The 14,651-nt window shown below is 44.3% G+C and overlaps 1 protein-coding gene across 1 annotated transcript in view; it reads right to left on the bottom strand.

The window, feature by feature from the left end:
• Positions 1 to 1,043, bottom strand: part of pnp6 (purine nucleoside phosphorylase 6) — a 49,363-nt gene extending 48,320 nt beyond the window's left edge. The window contains exon 1 of the mRNA XM_041192267.1: positions 1,027 to 1,043. Within this exon, the coding sequence (XP_041048201.1) occupies positions 1,027 to 1,043 (17 nt within the window). The remainder of the gene's footprint in view (positions 1 to 1,026) is intronic.
• Between the last annotated feature and the right edge of the window lie 13,608 nt (positions 1,044 to 14,651).

Here is a 14,651-nt window from a genome sequence, read left to right as displayed (position 1 = left end):
GCAGCAACAACAGCAGCAGCAACAACGGCAGCAACAAAGGCAGCAACAACGGCAGCAACAACAGCAGCAGCAACAGCAACAACGGCAGCAACAACGGCAGCAACAACGGCAGCAACAATGGCAGCAACAACGGCAGCAGCAACAACGGCAGCAACAGCAACAACGGCAGCAACAACAGCAGCAGCAACAGCAGCAGCAACAACGGCAGCAACAACAGCAGCAGCAACGGCAGCAGCAACAGCAACAACGGCAGCAGCAGCAACAGCAGCAACTGCAGCAGTAACAGCAACAGCAGCAACAACAGCAACAGTAGCAGCAGCAGCAACAGCAACAGCAGCAGCAACAGCAGCAACAACAACAACAACAGCAGCAGCAGCAACAACAACAACAGTAGCAACAACAACAACAGCAGCAGCAATAGCAGCAGCTACAGAGCACCTCAGCCTGGGCACTTCGGCAGCTCCTTGGCATCGCCACCACCTTCAAGACAAATGCGTATGCAGCATGGACACAGTGAGGGAGTACACACACACACACACACATGCACACATGCACACAAACACACACACACCACACACACATACAAAGACACACAGGCAAACACACACACAAACACACACACACACACACACACAAGGACACACACACACACACATACACACAAAGACACAGGCAAACACAGACACACGAGCACACACACACACACACACACACACACACACACACACAGACGAGGCTGGGCTTTGTGTCCAGTGCTTTGGGGCAGTTCCACCATGCCACAGTTACTTGGCCCCGCAATGAATATCAGGGGCAAGAGGGAGGATTACAGTTACCTCTATCTTTCTCCCAACATCAGGACATCCCTTCCTCATCTCAAGCCAGGCTTGAGGCTCCTGGGCAACTGTCTTTGCTCAGTGGGCACCTCTCCCTGATACAGCTGCCAGCAGTGCTCCTAATGGAGGATGGTCATGAGTCCTAAATTGAGACCCCTCCCTTCTCTGCACTTTCTGTAGCAGGTCGTCTGACTGCTCCCTTGTCTCCATTTTCGCACTGTGAACAACCAGGTAACCGTCTAGGTCCCGCAAGAAAACAGGAATTAGGAGCAGGAGTAGACCATTCAGCTCCTCGAGCATGCTCTGCCATTCACTGAGATCATGGCTGCTTTGATTGTAGCCTTAACTCCACTTTGCTGCCAGTCCCAATTGTCCTAAATCCCTTGTGAATCAAAAATCCGTTGAACATAGCTTTGGATATATTCAATGACCCAGCCTCCTCCATTCTCTATGGAAGAGAATTCCACAGAGTAACGACCTTCCGAGAGAGACAAATTCTCCTCATTTCAGTCTTAAATGGGAGACCCCTTATTTTTAAACTGTGTCTCCTAGCTCTAGTCTCCCCACAAGGGGAAACATTCTTTCAGCATCCACTCTGTCAAGTCCCCTCAGGATCTTATACATCTTCCTCAAACCATCCCCTTTAATAGTGAGCACAGCTCTTTAAGAGTAACATTCCCAAGTTGGCTTTTGTTGCTCTACAGCCTAGAGTGGCTCAGACTATGTTTTCTGGGAAATCTTGGGGACTAATGTCAGAAAACTGGGTGCAGTCTGCCTTTTCTCTTCTAGCTGGGAGACCAATCGAAGCTTGATGTGGTCTGATATCACTGAGTCAGATATGACAATGGCGAGCTAAACCAGCTGGGTGCTCAGCACAAGATTTAAGGGATCAGTTCAGAGTTTAATATCAAATTTAAAGCAATGGCCTAAGTTTTATTCCCGATTTAAAGGTGACTGACGATTTGCAGGACCATCAAGTCCAGACCCACATGTTTATGTAACTCAGATATAAAGTCTGACATTTCGAATTTGACACTGAGGTTAGGAAGTATGCTGAATATTTCATACCAGGTCTTAACAATAGGTTTCCGGCAATGTTGTTTCAGTGCAGTATTCCATAGTAATGAAGAAAATAACTCCTTCAGAAGGGTCAAGTATGCCAGCCTGGGGCACTAACCTGCCTAGTAGGGTACGGATGAAAGCTGCAGTGACATCTTTCCAAGTGGCTGAAGATGTGAAGAGGCAGAGGGCACATTTGAACAATTATTGTGGTCTTTCCCAAAGCTAAACCACTTTTTGGAACTCGAGGCTCTTTCTCGGTCTTTGTGAAAAAAGTGTTGCCAAACTTCCTTTTGCCACCCAGGCATCACATTTGAATGCAGATCACTAGTGTGACTTTAGCTTTAATGAGATAGATATTCTCTCACACCAAGTAACTAAAAGGTTAGTCAAACACTATTCTCATGCAGATGGAGTCCCATTTAGAACTGATGCCATGTAGAAGGATTTTTAATGTGCAATTGAGCTGCTTCTACTTGATGCTGACGCTGAGCTACTGAAATGGAATATTTTCAATTCTCCAGTTAAATTGCCTAAATTTGATGAGCACAATGTGTTACACACTCAGCCAAACACACAGGCAGACACACACATGGGGCAGAATTTTCACCTCAGCCCACTTGAGCATGAAATGACGCACGTTGACCTCGGGTGACCTTCCAGACATCAACGCACAGTCGCTCGATATTTCAGGCTGCGGGCACGTGTGGGAATCGAATGTGCGCCCGCCACCAATTAAAAGGCTTATTAAGGCCATTAAAGAGTCAATTAAGTTAATTTTTTTGCTGCCTGTCCAACCTAACGGTTGGCGGGCGGGCAAAAAGGCCAAGCGGCCTTTGAATTTTTTTGGAAACCTCATCTACGGGCAGAATGAGGGTTCCGAAAGCAAATAAAAATAAAATGAAAGTTTTAGAATTTAATTAATAACATGTCCCTGCTTATGTGACAGAGTCAGAGGAGGGGACATGTTTTATTACATTTTACAATGTTTTTTAAAATTCGTCATCTCCTTGAGACAGCTCTGTGCCTCAGGGAGATTCTGAGGGGCGCACTCATGAACATGTGCAAAGGTCGCACTTGCCCTCCTCCCCCCCACCCACACAGGCAGTGTTAAGCACTGCCACTCATGTTTCACACTCAGTGGGCCTCAATTGGCCCACCCAGCATGAAATCGCCTTCCGGCCTTGATCCCGGGAGGCGGTCGGATTCCCAACCACCCCCGCCAGCCCTCCCAACAAAGGTGAAATTCTGTCCAGTTTTACACACACACACACACACACACACACACACACACACACACACACACACACACACACACACATATCCAAACACACACACACACACATCCAAACACACACACACACACACACACACCTCCAAACACACACACACATCCAAAAAAACACACAAATCCAAACACACACACATCCAAACACACACACATCCAAACACACACACACACACACACATGTCCAAACACACACACACATGCAAACACACACGCACAAGCAAACACACACACACACACACCCAAACACATGCAAACACATAGACACATGCAAATACACACACACACACACTCAAACACATCCAAACACACACACACACACCCAAACACACACACACACCCAAACACATATCCAAACACACACACATCCAAACACACACACATGCAAACACACACACACACATCCAAACACACACACACAACCAAAAATACACACACATCCAAACACACACACATATCCAAACACACACACACATCCAAACACACACACACATCCAAACACACACACATCCAAACACACACACACACCCAAACACATCCAAACACACACACACATCCAAACACACACATGCACACATCCAAACACACACACATACACACATCCAAACACGCACAGACCCAAACACATACACAAACATAAAGACACACACACACACACACACACCCAGAAAACACACACACACACACCCAAACACACACACACACACCCAAACACACACACACACACACACCCAAAAACACACACAAACACACCCAAACACACACATCCAAACACACACACACACATCCAAACACACACACACACACACCCAAACACAGACACCCAAACATACACACACAGACACACACATATCCAAACACACACACACACACACACATCCAAACACACACACACACACCTCCAAAAACACACACAGACACCCAAACATACACACACAGACACACACATATCCAAACACACATACACACACCCAAACACACACAAACACATCCAAACACACACACACCCAAACACACACACACAAACACATCCAAACACACACACACACACACATCCAAACACACAAACACACACACATCCAAACACACACACACACACACATCCAAACACACACACACACACACACACACACACCCAAACACACACAAAGATCCAAACACACACACACACGTCCAAATACACAGATCCAAACACAAACACACATCCAAACACACGCACACACACACACACATCCAAACACACACACACATCCAAACACACATACACAAACATCCAAACACACACACACACACACACACACACACGTCCACACACACACACACACACATCCAAACACACACACACACACACACACACACACAGACACACACACACACACAGACACACACATCCAAACACACACACACACACACATCCAAACACACACATACAAATCCAAACACAAATACACACACACAAACACATCCAAACACAAACACACACAGACATCCAAACACACACACACACCGACATCCATACACACACACACAAACATCCAAACACACACATACACATCCAAACACAAATACACACACACACACACACATCCAAACACACACACACAAACATCCAAACACACATCCAAACACACACACATCCAAACACACACACATCCAAACACACACACACACCCACATCCAAACACACACACACATCCAAACACACACACACACATCCAAACACACACACACACCTACAAACACACACACACACCTACAAACACACACATACACATCCAAACACACACAAACACATCCAAACACACACAGACACACATCCAAACAAACACACACTCACACATTCAAACACACACACACACACACAAACAAACACACATCCAAACACACACACACTTCCAAACACACACACAATTCCAAACACAAATACACACACACACACACACATCCAAACACACACACAAACACACATCCAAACACACACACACAGACATCCAAACACACACACACACACACACACACAAACACACACAGACCCAAACACACATACACACACACACACACACACCCAGAAAACACACACACACACACACAAACACACAGACACATTCAAACACACACACACACACCCAAACACACACACATCCAAACACACACACACTTCCAAACACAAATACACACACACACACCCAAACACACACACACACACACACATCCAAACACACACACACACACATCCAAACACACACACACATGCACATCCAAACACACACACACACACACACACACACATTCAAACACACACACACACACACACACATACACATCCAAACACACACACACACACACAACCAAACACAAATATACACACACACACAGCCAAACACAAATACAGACACACACACACACATCCAAACACAAATACACAGACACACATCCAAACACAAATACACACACACACAGATCCAAACACAAATACAAACACACACACACATATCCAAACATGCACATCCAAACACACACACATCCAAACACACACATATCCAAACACACACACATCCAAACACACACACACACCAAAACACACACACGCACCCAAACATACACACACACACATCCAAACACACAAACACACACATCCAAACACACACACACCCAAACACACACACATCCAAACACACACACACACACACATACAAACACACACACACACACATCCAAACACACACACACACACACACACACACACATACACATCCACACACACATCCAGACACACACAAACACACATCCAAACACACACACACACACATCCAAACACACACACACACATCCAAACACACACACACCCAAACACACACACACACACATCCAAACACACACACACACACACACACACACACACACACAGCCAAACACACACAAAGATCCAAACACACACACACACGTCCAAATACACAGATCCAAACACAAACACACATCCAAACACACGCACACACACACACATCCAAACACACACACACATCCAAACACACATACACACACATCCAAACACACACACACACACACACACGTCCAAACACACACACACACACATCCAAACACACACACACACACACACACACACACACAGACACACACATCCAAACACACACACACACACACATCCAAACACACACATACACATCTAAACACAAATACACACACACAAACACATCCAAACACAAACACACACAGACATCCAAACACACACACACACACACACATCCATACACACACACACAAACATCCAAACACACACATACACATCCAAACACAAATACACACACACACACACATCCAAACACACACACACAAACATCCAAACACACATCCAAACACACACACATCCAAACACACACACATCCAAACACACACACAGACCCACATCCAAACACACACACACATCCAAACACACACACACACATCCAAACACACACACACACATACAAACACACACACACACCTACAAACACACACACACACCTACAAACACACACATACACATCCAAACACACACACACACATCCAAACACACACAGACACACATCCAAACAAACACACACACTCACACATCCAAACACAAACACACACTCACACATTCAAACACACACACACACACAAACACACACACATCCAAACACACACACACACACATCCATACACACACACACAAACATCCAAACACACACATACACATCCAAACACAAATACACACACACACACACACATCCAAACACACACACACAAACATCCAAACACACATCCAAACACACACACATCCAAACACACACACATCCAAACACACACACACACCCACATCCAAACACACACACACATCCAAACACACACACACACATCCAAACACACACACACACCTACAAACACACACACACACCTACAAACACACACATACACATCCAAACACACACACACACATCCAAACACACACAGACACACATCCAAACAAACACACACTCACACATTCAAACACACACACACACACACACAAACACACACACATCCAAACACACACACACTTCCAAACACACACACAATTCCAAACACAAATACACACACACACACACACATCCAAACACACACACAAACACACATCCAAACACACACACACAGACATCCAAACACACACACACACACACACACACACACACAAACACACACAGACCCAAACACACATACACACACACACACACACACCCAGAAAACACACACACACACACACAAACACACAGACACATTCAAACACACACACACACACCCAAACACACACACATCCAAACACACACACACTTCCAAACACAAATACACACACACACACCCAAACACACACACACACACACACACATCCAAACACACACACACACACATCCAAACACACACACACATGCACATCCAAACACACACACACACACATTCAAACACACACACACACACACACACACACATTCAAACACACACACACACACACACACATACACATCCAAACACACACACACACACACAACCAAACACAAATATACACACACACACAGCCAAACACAAATACAGACACACACACACACATCCAAACACAAATACACAGACACACATCCAAACACAAATACACACACACACAGATCCAAACACAAATACAAACACACACACACATATCCAAACATGCACATCCAAACACACACACATCCAAACACACACATATCCAAACACACACACATCCAAACACACACACACACCAAAACACACACACGCACCCAAACATACACACACACACATCCAAACACACAAACACACACATCCAAACACACACACACCCAAACACACACACATCCAAACACACACACACACACACATACAAACACACACACACACACATCCAAACACACACACACACACACACACACACATACACATCCACACACACATCCAGACACACACAAACACACATCCAAACACACACACACACACATCCAAACACACACACACACATCCAAACACACACACACCCAAACACACACACACACACATCCAAACACACACACACACACACACACACACACACACACACAGCCAAACACACACAAAGATCCAAACACACACACACACGTCCAAATACACAGATCCAAACACAAACACACATCCAAACACACGCACACACACACACACATCCAAACACACACACACATCCAAACACACATACACACACATCCAAACACACACACACACACACACACGTCCAAACACACACACACACACATCCAAACACACACACACACACACACACACACAGACACACACATCCAAACACACACACACACACACATCCAAACACACACATACACATCTAAACACAAATACACACACACAAACACATCCAAACACAAACACACACAGACATCCAAACACACACACACACACACACATCCATACACACACACACAAACATCCAAACACACACATACACATCCAAACACAAATACACACACACACACACATCCAAACACACACACACAAACATCCAAACACACATCCAAACACACACACATCCAAACACACACACATCCAAACACACACACAGACCCACATCCAAACACACACACACATCCAAACACACACACACACATCCAAACACACACACACACATACAAACACACACACACACCTACAAACACACACACACACCTACAAACACACACATACACATCCAAACACACACACACACATCCAAACACACACAGACACACATCCAAACAAACACACACACTCACACATCCAAACACAAACACACACTCACACATTCAAACACACACACACACAAACACACACACATCCAAACACACACACACTTCCAAACACACACACAATTCCAAACACAAATACACACACACACACACACATCCAAACACACACACAAACACACATCCAAACACACACACACAGACATCCAAACACACACACACACACACACACACACAAACACACACAGACCCAAACACACATACACACACACACACACACCCAGAAAACACACACACACACACACAAACACACAGACACACACCCAAACACACACACATCCAAACACACACACACTTCCAAACACAAATACACACACACACACCCAAACACACACACACACACACACACATCCAAACACACACACACACACATCCAAACACACACACACATGCACATCCAAACACACACACACACACACACACACACACACATTCAAACACACACACACACACACACATACACATCCAAACACACACACACACACACAACCAAACACAAATATACACACACACAGCCAAACACAAATACAGACACACACACACACATCCAAACACAAATACACAGACACACATCCAAACACAAATACACACACACACAGATCCAAACACAAATACAAACACACACACACATATCCAAACATGCACATCCAAACACACACACATCCAAACACACACATATCCAAACACACACACATCCAAACACACACACACACCAAAACACACACACGCACCCAAACATACACACACACACATCCAAACACACAAACACACACATCCAAACACACACACACCCAAACACACACACATCCAAACACACACACACACACACACACATACAAACACACACACACACACATCCAAACACAAACACACACACATACAAACACACACACACACACACACACATACACATCCACACACACATCCAGACACACACAAACACACATCCAAACACACACACACACACATCCAAACACACACACACACATCCAAACACACACACACCCAAACACACACACATCCAAACACACACACATCCAAACACACACACACACACACATACAAACACACACACACACACATCCAAACACAAACACACACACATACAAACACACACACACACACACACACATACACATCCACACACACATCCAGACACACACACACACACATCCAAACACACACACACACACACATCCAAACACACACACATCCAAACACACACACACAATCACACATCCAAACACAAATACACACACACACAGATCCAAACACAAATACAAACACACATACACATATCCAAACATGCACATCCAAACACACACACATCCAAACACACACACATCCAAACACACACACACACCAAAACACACACAGGCACCCAAACATACACACACACACATCCAAACACACACACATCCAAACACACACACACCCAAACACACACACATCCAAACACACACACATCCAAACACACACACACACATACAAACACACACACACACACACACACACATCCAAACACAAACACACACACATACAAACACAAACACACACACATACAAACACACACACACACACACACACTTACACATCCACACACACATCCACACACACACACACACACATCCAAACACAAACACACATCCAAACACACACACACACACACACATCCAAACACACAAACACACATACAAACACACACACACACATCCAAACACACACACACACCTACAAACACACACACACACACACACACACACACATACACATCCAAACACACACACACACATCCAAACACACACAGACACACATCCAAACAAACACACACACTCACACATCCAAACACACAAACACACACTCACACATTCAAACACACACACACACAAACACACACACATCCAAACACACACACACTTCCAAACACACACACACTTCCAAACACAAATACACACACACACACACATCCAAACACACACACAAACACACATCCAAACACACACACAAACACACATCCAAACACACACACACAAACACACAGAGACCCAAACACACATACACACACACACACACACCCAGAAAACACACACACACACACACAAACACACAGATACATTCAAATACACACACACACACCCAAACACACACACACACACACACACATCCAAACACACACACACACACACACATCCAAACACACACACAAATGCACATCCACACACACACACACACACACACACACACACACACACACACATTCAAACACACACACACACACACACATACACATCCAAACACACACACACACACACACAACCAAACACAAATATACACACACACAGCCAAACACAAATACAGACACACACACACACATCCAAACACAAATACACAGACACACATCCAAACACAAATACACACACACGCAGATCCAAACACAAATACACACACACATCCAAACACAAATACACACACACGCAGATCCAACCACAAATACACACACACACACATCCAAACACAAATACACACACACACACACCCAAACACACACACACACAAACCTCCAAACAGACACACACCCAAACACACACACACACTCAAACATACACACACAGACACACAAATATCCAAACACACACACACACACACATCCAAACACACACACACACACACATCCAAACACAAACACACATCCAAATGCACACACACACATCCAAACACACACACACACATCCAAACACACACACACACACACACACACATCCAAACACACACACACACATCCAAACACACACACACACACACACATCCAAACACACACACACACACATCCAAACACACACACACACAGCCAAACAAACACACACACAACCAAACACACACAAACACTCACACATCCAAACACACACACACAGACACATTCAAACACAAACACACACACACATCCAAACACACACACACTTCCAAACACACACACACATTCAAACACACACACACACTCATTCAAACACACACACACATCCAAACACACACACACACACATCCGAACACACACACACACCCAAAGCCAAACACACACACACACCCAAAGACACAGACACACACACACATCCAAACACACACACACACACATCCAAACACAAATATACACACACACAGCCAAACACAATACAGACACACACACACACACACATCCAAACACAAATACACAGACACACATCCAAACACAAATACACACACATGCAGATCCAAACACAAATACACACACACACACATCCAAACACAAATACACACACACACATCCAAACGCAAATACACACACACACACACACATCCAAACACAAATACACACACACACACACACACACACACATCCAAACACAAATACACACACACACATCCAAACACAAATACACACACACGCAGATCCAAACACAAATACACACACACACACACACATCCAAACACAAATACACACACACACATCCAAACACAAATACACACACACACACATCCAAACACACACACACATCCAAACAGACAGACACACACACACACACATCCAAACACACACACACACACACACATCCAACCACACACACACACACACACACACACATCCAAACACACACACAAACACATTCAAACACAAATATACACACACACAGCCAAACACAAATACAGACACACACACACATCCAAACACAAATACACAGACACACATCCAAACACAAAGACACACACACGCAGATCCAAACACAAATACACACACAAACATCCAAACACAAATACACACACACGCAGATCCAACCACAAATACACACACACACATCCAAACACAAATACACACACACACATACACACCCAAACACACACACACACCCAAACACACACACACACAAACATCCAAACAGACACACACCCAAACACACACACACACTCAAACATACACACACAGACACACAAATATCCAAACACACACACACACACACATCCAAACACACACACACACACACATCCAAACACAAACACACATCCAAACGCACACACACACACTCAAACACACACACACACATCCAAACACACACACACACACACACATCCAAACACACACACACACACACACATCCAAACACACACACACACACATCCAAACACACACACACACAGCCAAACAAACACACACACAACCAAACACACACAAACACTCACACATCCAAACACACACACACAGACACATTCAAACACAAACACACACACACATCCAAACACACACACACTTCCAAACACACACACACTTCCAAACACAAATACACACACAGACATCCAAACACACACACACACACACACAGACATCCAAACACACACACACACATCCAAACACACACACACATTCAAACACACACACACACTCATTTAAACACACACACACATCCAAACACACACACACACACATCCGAACACACACACACACCCAAAGCCAAACACACACACACACCCAAAGACACACACACACACACACACATCCAAACACACACACACACACATCCAAACACAAATATACACACACACATCCAAACACAAATACACAGACACACATCCAAACACAAATACACACACACATGCAGATACAAACACAAATACACACACACACACATCCAAACACAAATACACACACACACATCCAAACGCAAATACACACACACACACATCCAAACGCAAACACATAGACACACACACACACATCCAAACACAAACACACACACACAAACATCCAAACACACACAGCCAGACACACACACATCCAAAAACACACACACACACATACAAACACACACACACACATCCAAACACACGTACACACCCAAACAAACACACACACACCCAAACACACAGACACACACCCAAACATACACACAAAGACACACAAATATCCAAACACACGCACACACACACATCCAAACACACACACACATCCAAACACACACACACATCCAAACACACACACATATCCAAACACACGCACACACATCCAAACACACACACACACACATCCAAACACACACACACACACATCCAGACACACACACACACATTCAAACACAAACACACACACACAAACACACACACACATTCAAACACACACACAATTCCAAACACAAATACACACACACACACACATCCAAACACACACACACACATCCAAACACACACAGACGCAGACACATCCAAACACAGACACACACACATACAAACACACACACACACATCCAAACACAAATATACACACACACAGCCAAACACAAATACAGACACACACACACACATCCAAACACAAATACACAGACACACATCCAAACACAAATACACACACACGCAGATCCAAACACAAATACACACACACACACACACACACACACATCCAAACACAAATACACACACACATCCAAACACAAATACACACACACGCAGATCCAAACACAAATACACACACACACACATCCAAACACAAATACACACACACACATCCAAACACAAATACACACACACACATCCAAACACACACACACATCCAAACACACACACACACATCCAAACACACACACACACACACACATCCAAACA

This window comes from Carcharodon carcharias, chromosome 7 (assembly GCF_017639515.1).
Source record: "Carcharodon carcharias isolate sCarCar2 chromosome 7, sCarCar2.pri, whole genome shotgun sequence".
NCBI classification, from domain to species: domain Eukaryota; kingdom Metazoa; phylum Chordata; class Chondrichthyes; order Lamniformes; family Lamnidae; genus Carcharodon; species Carcharodon carcharias.
This window is presented reverse-complemented; position numbering and strand designations above follow the sequence as displayed.